Here is a 24,423-nt window from a genome sequence, read left to right as displayed (position 1 = left end):
CCCACCCCCATTCTCTGCGGCCTGCTGGAGCGGGAGGGCTAGTAGGAGGAGTTGGCCGTCCGACTGCGGTCTGGGGTGTGGGGCCTCCCTGCTGCTGCGGAGTCGGGGTGGTCTGCCTCTCCCCACCGCAGGGAAAAGGGTAACACCACCTGGGTCTGGGTGCAATTCCCCCCTCCAGGGGCAAGGGTACCTAGACCCGGTTTGTAGAGTACGCTTGGGGAGTGTGATTGTGTGTACAGCGTCTCTTTATGTCTGTCTCCACGTTGGTTGAGTGTGGAGTGAGTGCATATGAGAGCATGAGGGTGGGAATGGATGTTTGTGTCTGTGTGTGCCTGTATGTCTGTGTCTATATGTCAGGTTGGGTATCAGACGCCACCTCTCTGGGGACACCTCAGGCCCTCCAAGGTTTGGAGGCCTATCTCCACCCACCACCACTTCCCCTGCCGGTGGCGGACTCCCTCAGGTGTCGGTGTGTTCGTGGTTCTTTGTATCTGGGGGTGGGCGTCCGGGTACACACCGGCTCACTCCTTGGCGGCCGCTTGTCGGGGCCTGGGGCTCGCTCGGGCCCCTTTGGAGGTGGGGTGCCCCCGGCCTCTCGGCCTGGGGCTCGGTCACTCAGGCACAGCTGGGGGCCGGCGGAGCTCACGGGCGCGTCACTGCAACTCCCCCTGGCTTCTGCTCCGCGGCTGCTGGGCGAGCCCTCATCTGGGACTCTCCTCAGCTCTTACTGGAACAGTGGCGCGGCTGCCCCTCTGTTGGTCTTCCATGGTCTCTTGTGTTCTGGGGGCCTCTGGATGTCTGGAGTTTTGATCTCCTCCATACCCACTTCACACCCTGGAGGACGGGGCTGTGGCCCCCCCACACTCCCTAGCAGATCATTACATGGAGAAACCTTTGGAATACAAGCATGCTGATCCACACAGGTATGCACACATGGGTATTCACAGACGCGGACTAAAGCTTTCTTGGCTGCTGCCTCAAAGCACACTGTGGGTGAGAAGCTTTAAGGTTTTCATGCATTTATTCAACAGTCTGCACAGGAATATTCATTCTTTCTATTGGACCGAGGTGAGAAACAACCCATACTTATGTCAAGCAGCATCATGATCCAATAAAAGAATGATTCACATAAATCCATGAGTATGGGTTATAGGTAACAGTTTTCAGGGGTTTCACTATCACGCACGCTATGATATGGTACTACATTATTGAAGGTCACATTGCCTCATGATTGGTAATTTGGTGATGGGAATGGTCATTTGAGGGCTTTTAATGATATGTTTGAACTGTTCTCTTTCTAGAGTGGAATGATTGTCCAGTGTACATATTCAATGATTTTGACAAACAGACAATTAAAAAGATAAGACACACTAGCAAAAGATAAGAAGAGAACATGAGCAGATTTCAGTCTCATGTTTTAACTGTATTTTTTCACAGCAAGGCTAATGACATTTGAATGATTGTTTCTTGAGCTCTGATAACCTTGTGTATTGTTGTTAATGAACTCTTCTTCCTTTGGCAGCTTCCTTTAGGGGTTGTATGGCTCCATCCCACCATATCCACACCATCCTTTGTGATCATTTTCATGTGCTAAGAGCTTTGTGTTCATCCATTCAAACCATCCAGCCTCATCTCTCTTAACTTTGTTTCCAAATTCACTCCACCTGAACTGCTCCTCTGATACATTCATTTCTCCTTTCTTATTCTAATCATAAAATATTACAGAGCATTAACATAAATTCCTCAAAACCCCCTAAAACATTGAACAGAAAACTAAAAACCAAGGGTCCAAGACTCAGGGAGCAATTCTTTGCCTCCCTCTCTTCTCTCGTTTTCTGTTAATAATGACACGCCTGAAGTATCATTTGACCTCTAAACGAAGCTGATTATCCACAACAAGTGTGTTCTTAACCACTGTTGTTGTAAAAGCATCTATCTGTTCTGACTGTGAGTCCTACCATGGAGAAAAAAAACCCTATATGTTCCTTATAAAGTGGTCAAAAAGGGTAGGACAGAGACTTCAGCAATGGTGATTTAGCAAAAACCTACTTGTAACTGTCATTGTCATGATGACCCTGAAACCCGACACTCCTAGCACTGCTTATTGTTTGCAAAGACAAAAGCAACCCATTGTATGTGCGAGAGGTGAGGTGATAGGTTTGGACAAATTCAACGCTAGTGTCCTCCTCCTCTCACACGCCTGTACACCTGTGAGGAAAACTTCACGGGCAAGTACGCACACTTTTTCATTTTGTTTGATTTATTTTTTTGCTTTAAATTCAGTTTCAGTTAGTTTCCAGATGCGATTCTCTTATTTCACTTTTGTTTTTAATAGTTTGAAACTGTTTGGTATTATTTTAGTTTTTATTGGTCTTAATCTTTTTAATTATTATTATATGGAGGGAGTAAGTCAGTGGCAATATTTAGGAAAATGTGTACAGGTGTTATAATAAAAAAGCAGTAAACTCCCAGTGGTGTGGACACCCAGAATCTCAAAAAAGTTCTGATAACATTTTTTTTTTTTTTACCAAACTAACATAAACTATATTATAGCTCATTGTTATTTATAGCTAATCTTAGAAAGACTGTTCAGTACAGAAATTAAGCCCAACAATCATGTTTTACAGTCCTGTGGTCTCAGCCTCAGATACTTACCAAATCAAAGCTCATATGAAAACAAACAAATGAACGAAAGATTTCTCCTTCATTTCTGTCAAACGAAGCTGTATGAAACATTTCCAGCGGTTGGTGTCATGGTTGCTAGGCAACCTGGGCAGCATGATGGAGGCCAGACTGTCCCATTTCACAAGCCTCAAACTTCTGGCCTTAGCTTTCTTTGAGTACGCGGCCCTTGTGGACCGTTAAGGCTGCGTACTTTAAGGCTGCAGACCCTGAATTGGGATACAGCCATATAATACTGATGACCAGTGGCGGTTTGGCGCGCACACACACACACGCGCGCATACATAAAACATATTAAGGATTGTACATTAACATAAAACTGTTGTCGGAACTAATTAATATTAAAATCTGTAACATAATGTATTGTTTGGAGTTTTGTCTGTTACTGTTACTATTTTTACCATTTCTTTTTGGAGCAACTGTAATCCACATTATTTCCTTAGGGATTAATAAAGTATTCTGATTCTGATTGTTTCAGGTTACATGACCTGCCATTATCCAATGACACATCTGCTTACCTGTATCTTTTGCTCGTTTCTCCTCCTCTTCTTTTCTATTTTTTTCTAAAACTAAGCACCTGATGGCTTTGAACTTTTCTTGTCCACCTTCCATTGGTTTTAATTTTGCACTCCAGTATGAAGATCCCCCATATCGAGGATTGCCACAACATAACCTAATAGACCTACACCTTAGTTCACAGATTCACTTTGTTTAAGGTGTATTTCTGGGATTTCGCACAACCCAGGATTCAAATCATGAATACATAATAGGCTTGGATTTCAAACATTATGAATGAAATGTGCTCTATTTGGAAGCAGCCGGCCTCCCTCCCGTTTCGACGGGTTGTGTGTGAGACTTTAAATCATCAAACTGTAAATTATAAATTTTAAATTGTTATTGATCCCTTTACCCCGAGTCCTAAAGTGTATATTTATTTTCTTACTCTTCTTATATTTATTGTTTGTTTACTTGCACTGCTGTAACTGGAGCCTCGTCGTGTCGTCTCTCTATATACTGGACTGTATGTAGCGGAGATGACAATAAAGTTTACTTCAGCAGCAAGCAGGCGCACAGAGGACTCTCGCGCTCACTTTTCGCATATAGAATTTATAGAAAAAACATCGGTGCAAATTATAAGTCTGTATTATAATGTCTGGTGTTTTCGTGTTTGTTGTTTTGTTTTTATTTTGTTTTATTTTGCGAGTTGGTTATTAGATGCCGGCGTTTTAGGCTAATAGTTAGGCTAACAGACTTACCTCTCATCTTTTCTTTCCTCACAAAACCGATAGATCCTCCACTTCTTTTAAGTGTCACCCAGCGCAATTCTTAGCATATTTTGGTTCCTGCAAATGGTCTGTCGGGTTATTGTCTCCCCAGGAACACTTCCCTTGTGCTTTTGGGAATCTGTTCTTTCCTATTTCTGTTTTCGTTTTTCCTATTTGTGTTTTGTTTTTTCCTATTTCCATTGTGTTTTGTGCCTTTGCAGTGTTTTTCTTATCGCTGGTGTTTTCTTAAGTTGCAGTCTGTTTGGCCTCATCATCATCAACTCTCACCACATGACAGCTGTGATTGAACTAAAACTGGGTTATGACTTTTACGTTTAAGGAATAGAAACTAATTTTCAAACCTTTATGCTTTGCCTCTTTCCATGTAGCTAATAATAGGGCACATGGCTGTACACAAGCCTGAAAACCATGCACAGAATCAGAATCAGAAACTTTATTGTCATTGTCACAGCATGCTGCAGATCATTTATGATTAAATGCCCTCCCTCCCCCCACCCTGGTGTGCCACCCCACTGACGACAGCCCAGTAACGCCCCTGCTCCTTGCTATTCTACCGAGTAAAACCTGCAAAAGCGGTTCTGCAGGTATCTATCCTCTGGTACACAGGTGTTCGTACTGATCCTTCGTTAGTCAGCGCTAATCTTTTTTTTTCATGGCGTAACTGTACGGTCTGTTCCTCCCGTATACGGACTGTATACGCTATACGTGCTGTGCAGCCCATTGTCAATCCCTTTATTGTTCCTCCTCGGTTACGGTTGGCTGAGGGAGGAGCTCGCGGGACCGGCTGGCTGTCACGCGGGGGGTGTTTATCTGACAGTCTGGCATTCTCCTCCGTGCTGCTCAGCTGCAAGGAAACAAGTGAGTGCAGCCTCACGGGGCTCGCTGTTTGTCTCTTTAAACCAGCTAGCTGTATTTTTATTGTATACGTGGAAATAATGCGTAGTTTCTGCACGCGGAGATTTCGATATCGCTGTAAGCTAGATGTAAATCACAGTCTATAGCGGGGGTGTCAAACATAGGGCACGGGGGCCAAAATCTAACGGCAAAGACTCCGATGTCATACCAAAAAGTGATTTTTGCTATTTGCATGTTTGTTATTTGTTTTGTTTTTTCGTTGTTTAAATATTGTTTATACAGCTAAACAGGTATTGTGATATATGAAATAAAGAGGTGGCCAGTTTTTGCAAGCATCATTATGACTCTGCTTTATTGTCCCCACTCCGTGTTTGACATTGTTATCAGCCCAGTCCATTTTATTTCTTAAAATATCTCTACAGAACTTTTATGTTTTGCCGCCAGCTTGTCCAAGTCTCTCTTGAGACTGTTTACCTGGATAAATAAAGATGTATAAAAGTCACAACAGGCAACAACTGATTGCAGCTTCTGAATTTTTGATCTCATTGTGTCTTGACATCATTTATGTTTAACAGATTATCAACAAATCGTATACAAAAGTTTTTTTTGTATAAGTTTTACAGCTTTTCCTGCTGATAAAGACTGTTCCCCCTTGGCTGTTCATTATGGCGCCATTAATAAAAATAATACTAATAATAATTATAATGACAAATAATAAGTTAATAAGTGCTAGTTAAACAATTAAATGACAGCAAAATTCCTGTTTTTTTCTCTCTCTCTACAGCAGGATTTCATTGTCATGTAGAAAACCTGAGATGTACTGTTGGAATTGCACTTCTTTTCCTCAATTTATTTCAGGAATTAAACAGGTAGTTAAACTTTGTTACACTAAAAAAAAAAAGGGCGATAAACCCTTAATTCTGATTTAAAAATGATGTAAAATTAGTTTGACATCATTGACCTATTGTGTGTGTGAATGTGTGTGTGAATGGGTGGATGACTGGATATGTAAAGCGCTTTGGGGTCCTTAGGGACTAGTAAAGCGCTATATAAATACAGGCCATTTACCATTTATTGGTCTTAGTGTTAGCCTAAAGTTTTGGCCTTCTTATATATAAATAATGATGCTTGTTTACTTCATTTGAACCCTTGTTATACTAATAGGCTGCTGTACAGCTCAGTCTGTATATGATCTTCATCGATTCTGCAGAACGAGGCAGAAAGTGTTTTCTGTACCCAACATATTTTTTTTTCTGCATTTGCTCTCTTACCTTCTGTTAATTAGAAACATAGGTGAGCTGTGATTAATGTTTAATATTTAATTACCAAGAAGCGTTTCAGTTGAAATGTAGAAGTATTTGCAATGAAAATGTTTCACAGCAGCTAAATCCATTCATGTGTGGTTATTCTGGCCATATCCTGCATGTTGTCTGTTTTCTACTAAGCTGGTTTGTAGCTGACTTTGGTCTAGACACGCATTATCATAAATCTTGGCAGTCTGCGGGCCCACCCAGTCATTCTAACAGCAAACATGTTTACTTAGGGTGGTTAACGTATTGCAGGATGAATCAGTGCCAAGAAACCGGTCAAACGGAGACCCAGGAGGAGGTGACGGAACTGGTGTGTCAGGAGGCTGATCTCAAAGATGGACAGTAAGTCACAATGCAATTCACCACATCTGCTTGTGATACCTTTGCAAACAGGAAACCAGGTCAAAAGTTCAAAATCAGTGCAGAGGGATCAGAGAAGCAACGGTCATATACGACACAGCGAAAAATCTAAGAAAAACAAACACCGGGAGCAAAGACCTGATCTGTCACCCAGGGAAGCATGGTATCTTATTCCAACGTTTCTTAACAAAACGGTGAATTGAAAGGATATATTTGAACCCAAGATGTTATATTTTCCTAAACCAAACCAAGTGGCCGAAGTAAAGGAAATAGTTTAAAGGATAAGAAAGCTCTTTGGTAGAAAGCCCTGAAGCCAGGCCTTTGCTGCTAATCTTAAAAGATGTGCAGATCAACCTTCGGGTGGCACAGTAATTGTGTGATCCATTACTTAGCAAATTAATTAGCGATATGTGATATTTACAAGCTGTTGGGAAAGAGCACAAAGACAGGGAGTTTAAAAAAAACAGAGGGACGTTAGATACAACATCAAAATAAAAGAGGAAAATGGTAAAAAACAAAGGTTTTTATAATGATTTCTTCTTTTGCTCCTTTTGTGTTCATGCAGAATGAAAGAAGTAACTGTGGGGGATCAGAAGGTGCTGCTAGTCCGCAGCGAGGGTCAGTACAGCGCTGTTGGAGGCAGGTGCTCTCATTACGGTGCACCTCTGATCAAGGGTAAGGACTTAAGTTACGTCTCGGCTATTTATCTTTCTCGCTTTCTTTCACTTTCTAAGTTGCATGCTCTGTGTTAATTCAGGGACGCTGGTTGGTGACAGAGTGAGATGTCCTTTTCATGGTGCGTGCTTCAATGTCAGGAATGGAGATATTGAGGATTATCCAGGTCTCGACAGTCTGCCCTGCTACAAGGTGAAATGGCACTTATCACAAGTTCATCCAGGGTTTTCTTTGTCATGATTCTGGTTTTCTGCTCAGTCACTTCCTGTATTGTGAAATATTTTCTGTTGGCTTTTTTTTTTCTCTTTAAAGCCCTCCTTCTGCCACACCTGTATTCAAGTCGTCTCTGCAGTGTATATATACAAACACCTCCTGCCTAACACTGCCATGTTGTCAGATATTCTTGGTCAAAGGCTTTAAAGAAGTTTGCGAGTGGTATTGTTTGTTTCATCCCTCACTTTTTGTTTACACCTACCTCAATTCAACAGCTGGATTTTTGGATTTGACCTCTGATTCTGTGGCTTCCTGCATTTGGGTCATTTTCTCCATTGTTTATTACATTTTCTCACAAATTGATGGATTCATTTTGTAGCTCACCTGCCCAAAGAGTCGATCAGCTTATGCCATGGTGAGGTGTCCCTCATTCATCTGTCCCATCTCGCTTCACCAGAATCACTACACCTACAGTTTTGGTCAAAAATTGGATCACTGTGATCACCTAATGCGTCTTCACGTTGTTGGGAATAAATAACCCTCAGTCAATACCACGTTGACTGAGGGTAACGCGGAGCTTGCAGAGGAGCTGAACCACTTCTTCGCACGCTTTGAGGTGAAGGGACCAGAGGCAGCAGCAGCAAAAACATCGGACAGCAGCAGCCCAAGCCTCATAGTGCAGGAAATATGAGGTGAGGCGCACACTGAGGGCAGTGAACCCCAGGAAGGCCACCGGACCAGATGGGGTAACCGCAAAGGTCCTAAAAGAGTGTGCAGACCAGCTGGCTGGGGTCTTCACTAAGATCTTCAACACTTCACTGTCCCAGTCCTGCATCCCGCCGTGCCTAAAGTCAGCCACAATTGTCCCACTGCCAAAGCGTACTAACATTAGCAGCCTCAACGACTACCGACCAGTTGCTCTAACACCTGTTATAATGAAGTGCTTTGAGAAACTGGTCCGACGTCACATCATGTCCTGCCTGCCACCCACACTCGACCCGCTCCAGTTTGCATACAGAGCTAACAGATCAACTGAAGATGCCATTGCTACAACGCTCCACACCACCATCTCTCACCTGGAAGTGCAGGGCCGTTACGCCAGGCTGCTCTTTGTTGACTTTAGCTCTGCTTTCAATACGATACTCCCGGACAGACTAATAGATAAACTGCTGGAAATTGGACTTCCTTCCACCACCTGCCGCTGGATCAGAGACTTCCTCTCAGACCGTGTACAGAGAGTTAGAGTGGGGCCTCATCTTTCCTCAGCCCTCAGCCTCAACACCGGCTCTCCACAAGGCTGTGTACTGAGTCCCCTACTGTACACTCTGTACACACATGACTGTGTTAGTTCCCACCCAGACAACACAGTCATCAAGTTTGCAGATGATACCACTGTGGTGGGGCTCATCTCAGGGGGAGATGAGACTGCATACAGAGCTGAAGTTCAGAGGCTGTCAGATTGGTGTGCAGACAACAACCTGGACCTCAATACCACCAAAACAAAAGAACTGGTAGTTGACTTCAGAAGGAGGAAGTCCGAGCTGCAGCCTGTCAGCATCAACGGGGAGTGCGTGGAAAGGGTCTCCAGTTTCAAGTTTCTGGGTGTGCACATAGACACAGACCTCCAATGGAGCTCTAACACCTCTGCGGTCTTAAAGAAGGCCCAACAGCGTCTCCACTTTCTGAGAATCCTCAGAAAAATGGACCTGAAGAAGGAGCTGCTGACCGTCTTCTACCGCTGCTCCATTGAAAGTGTGCTGACATATTGCATCGGTGTGTGGTTCTCCAGCTGCACCACAGCACACAGAAAGGCACTCCAGAGGGTCATCAACATGGCCCAAAAAATCATTGGACATCCTCTTCCCTCCCTGAAGGACCTGTACAGCACTCGCTGTCTCAAGAGGGCACGCAGCATCCTACGGGACTGCACACACCCAGGACACCGGGTGTTTAAGCTGCTGCCGTCTGGCAGGAGGTTCAGGCTGCTGAGGTCCCGAACAAATAGACTCAAGGACAGCTTTTACAACAGGGCAATAGCCCTGATCAATGTAAATAGCTGACCTGACTGGATACCTCCCTGGACTTTTTAGGGGGAGGTAACAATGTTTAAAACGATAACAATAATATTTATATTTATAACAAGGTGCAATAATAATTAATGTGCAATAATAACAGTGTGCAATACACATACACTTATTCTTCTTTTTTATACTAAGTTAATATACTGTGTTGTGTTGTTTGTTACGTTGTGATGTGTCATATCGTGTCGTGTTGTGTTATATGTAGTGCCGACGTAGGACAGTTTTTCCAATTTCACTGTACTACTGTACTATGTATGACTGTGCAATGACAATAAAGAGTTATCTTATCTTATCTTCACTCAGATTGTGTTCAAGTTCAAGGTCATACATGTTACTTTTACAGGCAGTAACATGTGTATTGTGATCGCTCATGAGACGATTTGACTAATATACCGTTGAAGTTCTGGTTCCAGTTTAATGTAATTGTATAAAGAATAAAGATATATTAAAGGAGTTTAAATTAATTAAGGGCTCAGATCATTTTAACAATATTTATATTTATATTTGAGCTTATGAAAAACATTTAGGAGATAGGCTGTGGTTTTTTTTGCATCTGAGCTTCTCAAACAGGGAACGTTTGATCAAAAAAAGGCAAAAATAATGTATGAAAAGGGCTTTTCTTTCTAAACCTATACACGTCTGGTTCTGTTATCCTATCTCATTATGGTTCAGCAAACTTTCTGCCTATTAAAAATGTTTTCAGGGAAACTATTCTGTTCACCTACAGTCAGGCAACAATCATAAATGTGGTTTCATTTAACAGGTCAAAGTTGAAGACGGCAAGGTGTACGTTTCAATCAACAAAAAAGTAAGGCAGATCAGGTATAAGACGATTAAAATGAACCAAAGTGCACTTTTATGTTGTGTTACAATGCACTGTGTGTTTGTCTCAGTCTCTGACCGTAACCAAACGGGTAAAAGAGATGTGCAGTGTGGTGCCGGACGTCAAACATACTATTCTGCTCATAGGAGGAGGTGAGAACTTTGTAATGAATATGAGATGGAAATATTCATCAGTCCGTTTTAACCGACAGGCAGGTTTAAGGCATGGCAGCTTTTTGTACTATTTAAAGTATTCAGGCAAAAGTGAAGACAGAGACTAGGAGGTATAAAAAAAAAAAAAAAAATCACAGTCCTGAACATAGAAACTGTAATTTCAGGCCCCGCCTCTCTGGTCTGCGCTGAGACGCTTCGGCAAAATTGCTACCAGGGTCGCATCATCATCATAACTAAAGACTCCGTGCCTCCATTTGATAAACCCAAACTGAGCAAGGTAAGCACCAGGATAAGGGGGTAGATGCCCCATGTGTTTGTATTTCTGTCTTTTGATTTGTGTTTTTCTCTCTGAGTGGTTTTAGTGAGTGGCATTCCTTCTTTCAGGCTCTGAATGTGGAGAGCAGCAGCATCCTTCTCCGGCCAGATGACTTTTATCAACGATACGGGATGGAGATGTGGACAAAGAAAGAGGTTAGAATATATTTTTGATGCACTCTCGCCAAGTTTTGGAAATCAATCTTCTCTTGGGGAATAGTAAGATCTGCGGGCCTTAAGAGGGTCTGCTGTTTGGTAATCGGTGTAGTATTAATAGCAGTTTTATTTATTTAGTATATTTAATTATGCTCAGACTCAACGTGCTTAGCACAGAAGATAAAAACATAAATGCCAGTGTAGGTTTACAATAAAAACAGCAAAATAAAACTAAAATACAAGCGAACATACACATGCACACCCACACACACTTAGTCCAGTTTCTTGGCCTGTGAGAGAAGAAAGGTTTTTAAGTCTGTTTCTGAATGTAGACACAGCTGGAACTGACCTCGGGTCAGTAACTGAAAGTACCCTCAGCACGCTTGGATCTAATTCTGGAGATGGTAAAATGGTAAATGGACAAGTTCTTGTATAGCACTTTTCTACTTGAGCAGGATTTTAAATGTAATTGTGTTTTGAGCTGGGAGCCAGCGAAGTGACTTGACTACAGGGGTATGTTTTTGTGTATGTGTAAGGTTTGTGCGTTGCTTTGCAGGTGGTGTCAGTAAATCCAGCCAAGAAGGAAGTGAAAATGAGTGATGGCACTCTGCAGCGTTACGACCAGCTCCTCATCGCAACAGGCTGCAGGTGAGACCGTCTTTAATGAGCAAAAGCAAACGTACATTGTATGTGTCACAACATGTCACAAGTTGTGGTCCCTTTTTAAAATTTTATTTTTTTTGTTCACAGGGCACGGCCGCTCACCTGTCCTGGTTCAGACCTGGAAGGAGTAAAGTTACTGCAGAGTTACGAAGACGCCAAAGACATTTACAGCTCCAGCCTTGGCCAGAAAGTAGTTGTTACCGGAGCGTCTTTCATAGGTTATTAAATAAGGTTTCTTTTTTTATGTTAAAGAATGAGACATCTTTCATCTTTTTGCCCATCGGGGTTGACGTGACGCTCTTTGCTCATAGATATCTGACAGCTATGGCACACAAATGTGCACGTCGCTGATGTGTTTTTCATTTGCATATTAGGTATGGAGGTGGCGTCCTACTTTTCAGACAAAGCTGCCAGTGTGGCTATGGTTGGCACTACTCAATACCCGTTTGAGCGCACTCTGGGGTCAGAGATCGGCCAGCTGAGTATGCAAGTGCGCGACTATGATGACAACAGTTTTCAGTGCTACTCTTTTGGATTTTTTTTAATTAACATAATTAAAACAGTTTTTCACTTTCAGATGTTGGAAGAAAAAAATGTGAAGTTCCACATGAACGATCGAGTCACCGAGATCAGAGGAGAGAATGGGAAGGTATCTCTGCCTGCCATTATTTTCATGACGGACGGTTTGGTTAATGATTGTAGAACAGGAATACATGTCACCCGCAGCATTAGTAACAAAGATCAAACATCAACCCTCATGGTATCGCTTGTAAAATAACCCATTATCTCTGAAGTCTAATATATTCTGCTTAAACAGCCATAACTGATGTTTTTTTTGGGGGGGGGATTTTCAGGTGAAGCAGGTGGTGTTGAAGAGTGGTGTAGTCCTGGAGGCTGATGTTGTGATTGCTGGCATTGGTAGTTATTTTTCTACTTCAGTGTTTAGGTCTGCCTGAAATGCAAATCAAGTTTGGGAGTGTTTGAGTGTGGAGACGTTTGGATGTGTGGTGTTTGCTAACATTGCTTTATGAGTGATGACTGTTTTAAACAAAGTCAGACAGAAACTTCCTGTGTAGTTCCACCAATATCAGAGTCAATTATATGTTTTTCAGGTGTAATCCCCAATTCAGACTTATTGGCAGGAAGCGAGGTGGAAGTGGATTCAAGGAAAGCTGTGATTGTTGACAAGGTAACGCAGCCTGTAGAGGGCACAGCCGAACTTATGCTGATATAACTAAAGCATAAAGCATGGCACCCAGAGGTGTCTACGTTTCTTTAACTGTTACCGTAAGCTTTGATGGTGAGCCAGCATCGTCAATATGAGTACACTTTTGCTTTTCCTACGTTAAAATTAAAACTTTTGCTTCAAAAAGGTCTCTTTCTTACATTATCTGCACATCTGATGACCGCTAACCAAAATAAACCTGTCAAATCAACAGTCTGGTTCATGACCATAGTAATGTTTCCTCAGTTTAAAATAAATAAATAAAACAGCTTCACAGCATCTAACAGAGTTATAAACACTCTCAAGGAGGCGAAAGTGTTATTTTCAAAGTCTACAATCAAGAGACAGCGTCATGAATGTAAATGGAGAGAGTTTACATCAAGGTGCAAACTACTGATTTCACTCAAGGACATGGAAGGCCAGATTAGACGTTGCCTGAAAACATACAGAGGCAAAAACTAAAAAAAAATATAGCCCTAACTGTGTGCCCTGATGAATGGAGGGAATAGCTGCATGTATGTATTTTACACGTCTTATGTTGAGGTTCTTGCTGTAGCCTTTATTCATCTATTCTAACAGTTCATGAGGACGAACGTACCAGATATTTTTGCCGCTGGAGATGTTACCTCTTTCCCTCTGACCATTCGAGGCGACCAGAGGGTCAGCATTGGTCACTGGCAAATGTCACACGCTCACGGTGAGAGGCTAAAGGACTGTGTTTTTCATTCAGTTGAAAACTTATAATGGGTGATTTAATGCCGAGTTAAACCTTATCATTGTCTTTTGTACCAGGAAGAGTAGCAGCTCTGAACATGCTGAAGAAATCCACAAAAATCGAGTCTGTTCCTTTCTTCTGGACTGTTTTGCTTGGGAAGAGTATCCGATACGCCGGTGGAGTGTTGACTTCTAAATGTCACCTTTAAAATGTAATTTTTTTTTTAAGATGAGGCTGTGTTAAATCTTTGTTCCTCCTCTCATTTCCTCTTTCTAGGCTATGGGGAAGGATACACAGAAATTATATTCAAAGGCAAAATGGAAGAAAGGAAATTTCTGGCTTTCTACATAAAGTGAGTGCAGAGTTAGCCCCGAACAGCTGACCATAAGCTCGTCCTCTGTGTGTAAAGTTTCTCACGTTACCCTTTTTTTTTTTTTTTAACAGGGATGATGTGGTGGTGGCAGCGGCCAGCCTGATGTTCGATCCTGCCGTGGCTTGCATCGCAGAGCTGATGGCTAGAGGCCAAATCTTAACAAAAGCACAGGCTCAGTGAGTGCTGTCCTGCATTTATACAAGTTAGACTGTAAAATATACAAAAATGTTTAGTTCCTCAACTGTAATAGCAGTTACATTTGTTGTTGGTTTCTTCCTGTTAAAAGGGAGTTTTTCCTTCCCACAGTTACCAAGTGCTTGCTTGTCGGGAGTTGTCTGACTGTTGGGGTTTTCTCTGTATGATTGTAGGGTCTTACCAAAAAAAGCACCTTTAGGTGATTGATATATATATATATATATATATATATATATATATATATATATGCTGTGATTTGGCACCATATAAATAAAATTGAATTGAACCATGCTGCTTTCCAGTTACCTTTAAAATTAAATGTTCGAACATCTAATCTCCCATCTAACTGATGGGAGTGACATTGACTTCTGTATGATCAGAAGCCATATGCATTGCCCCCTGCTGGTCACTAGAAAAACTGCAGCTTCTGCATTGGCGTCACTTTTTAGCCTTGGAAGTTATATCCTCTTCTTTACAGACTAAAGACAAACCCTATGCAGGACATACGGGATGACATTGTCTGTCATTTATGTGTCATGTTGAAATCCACTGGTGCCTCTGTTTGCTTTCCACTAAATTCTCAGAGGAACATCTGGTCCTTCAGATGCTAAATTCTTCAGTATGATTTATAGGTTAGCTGCTTATGGCATCTGTCTGCCACATGGTGTTATGCAGGAAGTGAGAAGTGTATTATTGGAGTGTTTATGCTAAAACAACCTGCAATCTAAAACATGAAAAATACTTAAAGTAAAATTTGATGACAACTATTATTTATAGCAGTTTTAACCACTACTGTATGCTACCGAAACCAACCTTAGTTCATGTTTTAAAAAATAATAAACCAAGCCACTAGCTTATAACGTGAAAGCTGCTCAGTGTTTAATTTTTGTTTTCTCCTCTTCTCTTCTGTTCAGAGCTGAAGACCTGAGCTGGCTGCAGATATAACCAGGATTTACGCCTCTCAGCGATGAGTGATGTCATCTCTTGCTTTGGTTTTCTCTCCTTCTGTCTGACATGACATCAATTAATCCACTTTCTGCCTCAGGCTGCCTGGAAACCAGCCGGCCTCTCTTATCTGCTCTTATTAAAGAGCCATGTTACTATAGTAGCAGTCACAGCTTTATTGAATTCTCTCTTTGTGCACACTGATCTCTTTAATGAGTTTATTTTTATGTTTTTCTGGTTGCTTTACTAAAAGGTGTGATGTCTTAGGAATAGGGTTGCAAAATTCCCGGAATTTTCAAAGATGGAATCTTTCCATGGGAATTAACGGGAATCTATGGGAATTAACGGGAATTAACGGGAATTTATGGGAATAAAGTGGGAATTTTCAAAATTGAAGGTTGGCTCTTCTTAGGGAACTTAAATATAGTTGAGGAAAGTATATTTTAGCATAATATTGACAAAAACAAACAAATGCAATTCAAATACACTTGAATATCCATGCCATTCCTTAATCACATGTACAGAGCACAAGCTTGCTGCATGGCTATTGAGACCAACTACTGGCACTGTGCATGCCTCCATCACATGTACACATGGACCACACTTTTGAGCCTGAAGGACAAAGAGTATTAAAGGCACACATTTGAGCCTGTGGACTTAACAAGTGAGGTAAGTTTTGATGATATTATGGGAAAATATATTCATTAAATGTTTAAATTGTGAATATCACATAAAATGTATTAATCTGGTAGATAGCAATCTGATAAGATGCTAAATAAAATGCTAGCATCTGATAAGATGCTAAATAAAATGCTAGCATCTAATAAGATGCTAAATAAAATGCTAGCATCTGTTAGATGCTAAATAAGCCATAGCTAGTATAACATAAAGAAGATGCTAGCTTCCTCATTTGGTTGTTTTGTTTTGAAGATCATTCCAGTTGTTTAGCTAGCCTTACTATTTATATCTGTTTATTATCATATTGCAATTGTATTATTACGATCTCTTGCATTGCATTAGCATTTTTACAAGCTCTTGTTTTATTTTACAGAAAAATGCCACGTGCGCTATCTGATGTGTGGAGACATTTTACACCAGCTAATGTACAAGGGAAATCTGTATATATGTGTAAGTATTGTGATAAGACGTACGTGAAGAATGCCACAAAAATGCAGCAGCACATTGCAAAGTGCAAAAAAATTCCTCAAGGCCCAACACATGCAGCAGCCAGGAGTTCCACTCAAGGGGAAAATGAATCTGTTTCAGCTGTATCAGAGTCAGATACCCACTCATCAGCTCCTGGTCCCTCTGGCATCAGAGGATTCTTTGATTTTATGGATGACACTAGCCAGAAAAACGCAGATGAGTGTTTCGCTCGTGCAATCTATGCAGCTGGCTCACCCCTGATGCTGACATCCAATGTGTACTGGAAGAGATTTTTGAATGTTCTCCGACCAGCATACATTCCCCCAACCAGACATGCATTGTCTACTCATCTACTGGATGAAGAGTTCAGTCGAGTTCAAGCAAAGGTGAAACAGACCATTGACCAAGCTGACTGTATTTCAGTCATCTCTGATGGATGGTCCAATATCAGGGGACAAGGAATTATTAACTACATAATCACCACTCCTCAGCCTGTGTTCTACTAGAGTGTAGACACAAAGGAAAACAGACACACAGGCCAATACATTGCAGATGAGCTAAAAGTGATCATCAATGACCTTGGACCAGATAAGGTTTTTGCACTGGTCACTGACAATGCAGCCAACATGAAGGTTGCCTGGGCACATGTGGAGGAGACCTACCCTCATATAACTACTATTGGCTGTGCAGCCCATACACTAAACCTTCTCCTAAAAGACATAATGGCACTAAAAACAATGGACACTCTGAATAAGAGAGTGAAGCAAGTTCTGAAATATGTTAAAGGCAAACAAGTAACTTCCGCTACATTTCTGTCAAAGCAAAAGTTAAAGAACAAGAGTACTACACTGAAGCTTCCCAGCATAACGCGATGGGGTGGTGTTGTTATCATGTTTGACAGCCTTCTGAAGGGAAAGGAGTCTCTGCAAGAGATGGCCATATCCCAGTCTGTAGGCATCGACAGTGACATCAAGAAGGTCATCTTGGATGATGTGTTCTGGGTATCTAGAGTATCTAGCAGTCAGAAAATCCTCAAACCTATTGCAGCAGCAATAGCGAAGATAGAGGGGGATGGTGCCATCTTGTCAGATGTCCAGTGCCTTTTTGCAGAACTCAAAGAAGAAATCCAGACAATTCTGCCCACTTCCCTACTACTGAAAGCAGAGGAAACGGCTGTGGTCAAGTCATTGGAACAGCGGAGGGAGTTCTGCATGAAGCCAGTGCATGCAGCAGCATACATGCTGGACCCCAAATATGACAAGGGCATACTTTCCGGGGAAGAGATCAACGGTGCCTATGCGGTCATTACAGCCATGTCTGACCACCTGGGTCTCGATAAAGGCAAAGTTCTAGGCAGTTTGGCAAAGTATCGAACAAAGCAAGGCCTTTGGAAAGGGGATGGAATATGGCAGTCATGCCAGCACATATCTGCAGCCACCTGGTGGAAGGGACTATGTGAATCTGAGGCCCTTGCACCTGTAGCCTCCATTCTCCTCCAAATCCCACCATCATCAGCTGCCTCCGAGCACAACTGGTCACTGTTTGGGAACACCCACACAAAGGTTCGCAACAGGCTCACAAATGTGAGAGTGGAAAAGCTGGTCGGCATTCGGGCAAACCTACGGCTCTTTGAGCCTGACACAGCCATCCTCAACAAGGCTGGAAAGTGACACTGAAGAGGAAGACTCAGAGTTGGATGCTGAGGAAGTGGACATGTTGTTGGATGATGATGAGGTCCAGGAAGAGTCTATTGACTGAGCAAAAATGAGAAAAGAGGATTGCTTGAAGGAAGATTTGCATGTTTAATGGGACGTTTTGGAGGATAAGTGGCATTTTTCATTTAACCTTTTGAATGGGACTTTGTGGAGATTTTTGGACAGGGGGCATTTTTGAATGAGCGGGGTTAGGGGATGGTAATATTGAACTCAACATTTCTGTTTTTATTCATCCATGAAACAAGTTATTGAAACGTGTTCTATTCTACTGTACTTACAAATAAATCTGTTTAAATATCTGTTGAAAACATTTTGCATGGAGGTTTTCTTATGATTTCTGTTTATATTTATGCTTGGAAATAATATATTCCCAGTTAGTTCTCCTAAATTCCCATTAATTTCCATAATTCCCATTATTTCCATGGACAGTTTCCAATATGGAATATTTCCAAAATTCCCAAGCTTAACTTACCATGGAAATTTACCGGAAACTTTTCGGAAATTTACCGGAAATTTTCCGCCCCTTAGGAAGGTACAGTCTGTAGTTAAGGTTAGCAGGCAACATTAAATTGTGACAAGAAAAATCCCCCACACATCTACTCCACCAGCAGCCTGAATCCCTGGGACAAGACATGAGGGATCTGCGCTTTCATGTTGTTTACGCTAAATTCTGACCCATCTAAACCTCGCAACAGAAATCATCAGACCAGGTAACATTTTACATTCTCTTGTCCATTTTTGATGAGCCGTGTAAACTGAAGCTTCAGTTTCCTTTTCTCAGCTGACAGGAGTGCCACCCAGTGTGGTCAGGGCTCTAGACTAACTTTTTGCCATGGGCACAAAAGTTAGGCGCACACAAATTTTATAATAATTTATATAATATAATGTGTTTTTCTGGATACACTGTGCTTTTTCAGCATTCAAAGATTGATGACACCGTGTCAGAGCACTGGCTATGAATTTCAGAAGGATCAGGCCTTAACTTAACAGAAAAGTTAGCAATAGTTCTTTTCCTATTACAGCTACATCCACTTCTGTCGTGCCTAGGCTGCTCACTAGGGCTGGGTATCATCACTGATTTCTATAATCCACTCGATTCCGGTTTTCAAAGTCCCGATTCGATTCAACTTAGCCTCAGACAGTCAGAAATATTATAATTCTGATCATTTATCAGTACTGACTTCATCAGAATTGTGAACATCACAGCAGATGCCTTTGTGTGAATGTAACTGAGAATAAAACACAGAAAAACATGAAGGAGATTTTCCTGGTCTGGCTTTTTATAGCAGATAACCTTAAAAATATTCTACAATGTTCTGCATATAAAGTTTAAATTTCTTCAGTATTGAATAACAGAAAAAATAGGCTTTCTTATCCGAGGTCATTTAAGTGAAAAAAGAAAAAGACAGCAGCCAACAGCGCTATAAACAACGGTAGACTGGTGGGTAATAAGCGAATGAATAAAACTGTTCTTGAAGTAAAGAGAGATAGAGAGAGAGCCAGCTGTGCATGAAGTGTGATTTTAATAGTCGTGGAAGCAAAACAGCAAAATTCATGACGACATTGGTCAAATTTGAAGCGCAGTTTGCTGCTTCTTTTGCTGCTGGCTCGGTGAATTTTGGTTGGAGAGAGACAAAACCTGCAGCTCAGAATCAGCGCAAAAAGACGTAATCACAGCGCAGACCGGACGCATCAGGATCGTTAAGCTCCGACAGCGTGTCCGTCTACGGGCCGTCGGGTGAGAAAGCCGAGAAAGACAAAGTTGATTCTGATGCGTTGGTCCGTTCTGTGTTTACGTCTTTGTGTGGAATCTGTGTACCTGCTCTCATCTGCTGTATGGTTGTTGTTGAAATGGTTTTGTGAGCTTTAATCTGAGAATCTGGCGTTTCTGGCCAAACACAGTTATATTTAAAAGTCGATTCAGGATTTAATGAATTGATATCACTTTATTCAAGCTACTCACCTCCCACTTCTACCTGCACTTTCAACTGGACCACGGCCAATCAGAGAGGTCCCGCCCCTGACTATCTCTGATTGGTTTAGTCCACAATAGGGGCATAATGTGTGTCTGTTGTTGACCACAGGGAAGGTTGCAGATTTTTTTTTTTTTTTTGCTACCCGAACAGTTGGTCGCACAGGTGCAACCGAATATTTTTTTTTAGTCGCACCACTGAAAAATTTGGTCGCATAGCCCTGGTGGTCCTCTGCTGCTGTAGCCCATCTGCATCAGGGTTTGAGATACTGTGCTCCCAGAGATGCTTTTCTAGATATCTTGATTGTAACCAATGGTTATTTGTTACTGTTACCTTCAGCTTCAGATTGAAGCTGTCTGGTCATTCTCTTCCAACATGAACGAGGCATTTTTACGCTGAGTACTCACTGGATATGTTCTCTTTTTTTAGACCGTTCTCTGTAAACCCTCGAGATTTCTATGTGGGAAAATCCCAGCAGATCAGCAGCTTCTGAAATACTCAGACCAGCCAGTTTGGCACCAACAATCTCATCACATTCAAAGTCACTTAAAGCAGCTTTCTTTCACATTCAGACACTAAGTTTGAACATCAAGAGATAACCAGCTGCTGTGATGTGATTGGATGATTCAATATTTGTACAGTTGAGCAGGTGTACCTAACAAAGTGGCCACTGAGTGCATTTGGATGTTTTTATGAGCTGAAAATGTTAAGACTTTATCAACTTTCTCAGTTACTTAAATGTCTTTCATTTCATACTATACACTCAAAACTTCTTAAACACACACGTCACTACACTTCACATGAGAATACAACATTTACATTTACAACATTTACAAAACACTTTAAAATACTGCCCATGAAAGATAAATAAGATAAAAAGTTTGTTTTTGACCTCTTTTTTTATGTGTACTGTAGTGCCTTAATACATTATACAACAGAGTTGTAGCTCATGTATTCCTTATGATATGAGAAAGTGTGCGGCATCTTTAAACATGTTTTAGTTCCTTAAAATAAACAACTCCTTTATGGTGGTAAAGATGTTAAACATGTGCGACACTTTTCTGTTTCAACACCCCTGAATGTTTACGTCATTTCGTATTTAACACTGTCAGCCTGTCGGCAGCTGCTCGTCATGCATCCACTTCAGTACCTGAATGTTGCTGTTTAAATCCCCTATAATGCAGTCGTTTTATTATGCTGTTGTAAAATTCCATGTCAAATATTAAACACGGGTTATTATGTCATTAAGTATTTCTATTTCCACTTCTGTAAATGTTGTTGTTCACATGGTAATTATGACATCAGCATAAAGAAGCTCAAACTCTGAGTTGATAGTGTTACAGAGAAACATACTTGTTTTCTACAAAAATACATTTTATGTCTAAATATGAAATATGGAGACACGTCACTGGCCACGATCTGTGAGATTATCTACAAGATTCCCCATTAGTTAGTAAAATTATGTCTTTATAAAGCCGAAATTCAAAAATAACATTTCTGTTAAGCCTTCAGATCAGTCACTTGCCTCTTCATTTGCTTGTTTTAGAGCACTGCTTCACGGAGGATCCCAGTTTGTCAGCCAGCAGAAATGGGTTGAGGTGGCAATACTGAGAAGATAAAACTATGTTAATATCATAACTTAAGCACGCTGAAGCGTTAACTCTTTCCCATATCAAAACACCAATTAACGACCTGTACCTTTAATAATGAGTTCTGACATCTCAGTCAATATCACTAAAAACGTGATTTGACGACCGCTCAGCTCAGAAAAGAGCTTCAAGAGTTTTTCTTAGTTCGCTCTCAAGGGGTAAAAAGTTAAAATTTAAAAGCATTTTAGCCACAGTGAACTTGTGGTGTTGGATACCTCTGGCGTTGTCTCCGACTTGGACTCCTGTTTATCCAACATCTGGATTTTAAAGTCGGAGGAGAAACGGGAACTCTGGAGGACTGCTGCCATCTCTCCATTTACCTGCACTGCTACGTCTTTCTGTGTAAGAGGAAAAGAGTTTAATTGGATATATATGTCGTTTTTCTGAAATTAAAAACCATAACACTTCCAGACTAATTATCACCTGTGTTTTTAGAATAAAAGCAGGTTAATAAATGTCTCTGCGTACATGCTGATAAGAGAAAGGGTGCCTTTTATACCTTGAAGCAGTGGGAGGAATCAAAGTCCAGCTGATCTGGGAATTCTGCCAACGTCCCTTTATAGGTCACAGTAGCGTTTGACATCGCTGGACTTCTGGGCAGCTTAAAGAGCCTGTAAGTGCCTGAAGCATAACTGATGTCGCCTACAAAATGAAGAGCTTGCTCAGTTGTGAAATCAGAGTGAATGCTGTCTGAAAATGTGCCTCTTTGTTACCTGCTTTTGCTTTGAGCTCACTGTTGTAGACCACAATGTGGCTCGCTGAGATGAGGTGTGGAGAGCTGAAACCCATGCTGCGGGCCAATGAGATTAGATCGGGCCAAAACAGAGAGCCGCCCATCCCCTCACCTAAGTCAGAGGAGACGGGGACTGAAGAGTTATCGGTGACGGCAGAGATGGTTGGCTTTGAATTAACTGGATTTAGAAGTAGTGTTTGTTTTACCCCACAGGACTGCGTCTTGCTTCATGTGATCAGGGATGATCTTACTGGCAAACATATCACTGAAGTAAAGCTCACCTCCCTCCTGTATGAAATAAGTGAGTGCACCTTGTATTCCTATATTTCTTTGTGTGTGTGTGACAACATGTTAACATTTATTTGTGTTAATGATGATTCGTCAGGGTAACCTTCAAGACGTTGTAGGCTTGCTGCAGCACCGCTCTTTTATCAGCACATAGACAGATCACACAGTTGGATCTGAAGAGATTACAAAGAGGGGAAAAAACTTTAACAACCAAATTAAAGCTCCTTTTTTTCACCTGACACCCAACACAACTACATCATTTAAACCTACATCACTACATCCATGGAGTCACTCTGAATGCCAGCTTCGTTGAGGTTCTCCATGTAGCCCTGGACAAATGTGACGTTGGGCTCCTTATAGCCAAACTTATCTTGATGATACTGAACATACTGACGAGCTGCTGTGATCTAAAAGAACATGAATTAACTACATCAGGAAGGGGCAGACATCAAAGTGCCATCTGTGCAGAAACCTGTAATTACCAGCTCCTGTGTCATGTCGATCCCAGTCACGTGTCCATTCGGCCCAACCAGTTTACTAAAAGCATAGCAGTCTCTGCCGGAGCCACTGCCGAGATCCAGGACTCTGCAGCCCTCGAGCTTTGCTGGAAATGGAAGACCACAGCCGAAGAACCTGAAGAGAGCCAATAACACCAGTCATTACAGGAAAACCTGTTGTCTCTAATCAGGCAGTACAGAATGATCCCATAAGTGGGAATCTCAAAAATCTGATTGTCTGGGTCTATTCCATGTCAGCTGACCAAATGCTTCCAGCCTGAGCAAAAGTGAAAAGATCAGGATAAGTGGAAGAAAATCTATGGAAAGATGTGGTGTCTGGTAGTAAGATGTCTAAAGTTTGTGATTGTGATGGTGTTTGGCCTTGCTTTTCTTAAATGAAGTTTGGAAAAATTCATATTTGTGTTTTTTTCACTGCTGATATCTGGTAAGAATAAAAACACCTTTAATTGCTTATGATTACAAAGCGAGATTTCACCTTTTGGTCACCTCAGGGTGAACCTCACTCAGAGCTTCGGTAACACTTCTGGGCGCTGGTCTGCAGGACGATCCGCAGGAGGCGGCACCTGTCTGCAGATCACCCGAGGACTCCAGCCGCTTGCCGTAGTATTTCTGCACAGCCACATTAACAGCTGTCCTCATGCACGTTTATTAAGACAACGTACAGCAAAGTTGACACCGCAAACCTTTCTTTTGCAGAATACATAAAATAACCTGAAAAGAAACTTATTAAAATCAAAAGAAATTCCACTGGTTATAAATTAATGGCGCCCGAGCAACTATTCTGCAATGCTCGAATAACTGTGGACAAAATAAAAAAAATGTCCATAAACTGTGAATGAACAGAAAGCTGAGCAGTGTCTGGGCGACACTCAGGACTAGAGTACCTTCACATTTTCCCGCACGTCCTCACTGGTCGCCATTTCTTCCGAGAAGCTGTCAAAATTACAAAAACTAAATTCAAATGGTGTGAAAGACGACAGTGGGGTCACGTCTGGCCGTTCTTCCGGTGTGGTCTTTTCACAATAAAGGCATCATTGTTTGTCTGTCGTGACCGGCTTTTTTTTGGCGGGGGGTGGCGGCAAAGCAATCTACATTTGTCTTGATGCATTCTCAATCATCCAGGAAAGTAAATCTCCAAAAGTTGATTCTGTTCACCTGGACGTAGCGTTTTGTGGGAGAAACGTTTCGTCACTCATTCAAGTGACTTCTTCAGTCTCCAGACTGTCCTCGGGTGAGACTGAAGAAGTCACTTGGATGAGTGAGGAAACGTTTCTCCCACAAAACGCTACGTCCAGGTGAACAGAATCAACTTTTGGAGATTTACATTTGTGTTTGTAGTCCCTAGAGAGGAGTACA

The 24,423-nt window shown here is 41.6% G+C and overlaps 2 protein-coding genes across 6 annotated transcripts; one reads left to right on the top strand and one right to left on the bottom strand.

Moving 5' to 3' along the window:
* Window positions 1-4,556: 4,556 nt before the first annotated feature.
* On the top strand, window positions 4,557-15,714 carry aifm4 (apoptosis inducing factor mitochondria associated 4). Of its 5 annotated transcripts, none has more exons than XM_085243317.1 (20): window positions 4,557-4,826; window positions 5,608-5,692; window positions 6,386-6,475; window positions 7,059-7,168; window positions 7,251-7,360; window positions 10,226-10,270; window positions 10,356-10,437; window positions 10,623-10,735; window positions 10,843-10,929; window positions 11,486-11,577; window positions 11,680-11,810; window positions 11,967-12,082; window positions 12,170-12,241; window positions 12,447-12,510; window positions 12,705-12,781; window positions 13,397-13,514; window positions 13,610-13,708; window positions 13,809-13,884; window positions 13,977-14,081; window positions 15,015-15,714. In XM_085243317.1, exons 3-20 carry the CDS (start codon window positions 6,387-6,389, stop codon window positions 15,043-15,045), a joined length of 1,617 nt encoding a protein of 538 aa, XP_085099443.1. In that variant the 5' UTR covers window positions 4,557-4,826; window positions 5,608-5,692; window position 6,386; the 3' UTR covers window positions 15,046-15,714. The 5 variants fall into 5 exon arrangements, with proteins under 5 accessions (XP_085099443.1, XP_085099444.1, XP_085099442.1 ...); XM_085243315.1 differs by having other exon boundaries at window positions 4,558-4,826; window positions 5,611-5,692; window positions 6,367-6,475; XM_085243314.1 differs by having other exon boundaries at window positions 4,558-4,826; window positions 6,367-6,475.
* Window positions 15,715-21,036: 5,322 nt separating this feature from the next.
* On the bottom strand, window positions 21,037-24,130 carry LOC146559659 (arsenite methyltransferase). Its single transcript, XM_085243319.1, has 10 exons — window positions 23,952-24,130; window positions 23,543-23,676; window positions 23,032-23,182; window positions 22,820-22,956; window positions 22,653-22,722; window positions 22,468-22,549; window positions 22,242-22,373; window positions 22,028-22,170; window positions 21,744-21,866; window positions 21,037-21,486 (listed from the first exon to the last, which is right to left on the bottom strand). Exons 1-10 carry the CDS (start codon window positions 23,985-23,987, stop codon window positions 21,409-21,411), a joined length of 1,086 nt encoding a protein of 361 aa, XP_085099445.1. The 5' UTR covers window positions 23,988-24,130; the 3' UTR covers window positions 21,037-21,408.
* Window positions 24,131-24,423: the final 293 nt, after the last annotated feature.

The sequence above is a fragment of the Mchenga conophoros genome, linkage group LG14, assembly GCF_057382185.1.
Source record: "Mchenga conophoros isolate Kocher_MC1m ecotype Shallow Benthic linkage group LG14, M_conophoros_male_GT1.1, whole genome shotgun sequence".
NCBI lineage: Eukaryota > Metazoa > Chordata > Actinopteri > Cichliformes > Cichlidae > Mchenga > Mchenga conophoros.
Note: the sequence above shows the minus strand (reverse complement) of the source record. Positions and strands in the feature narration are given on the sequence as shown.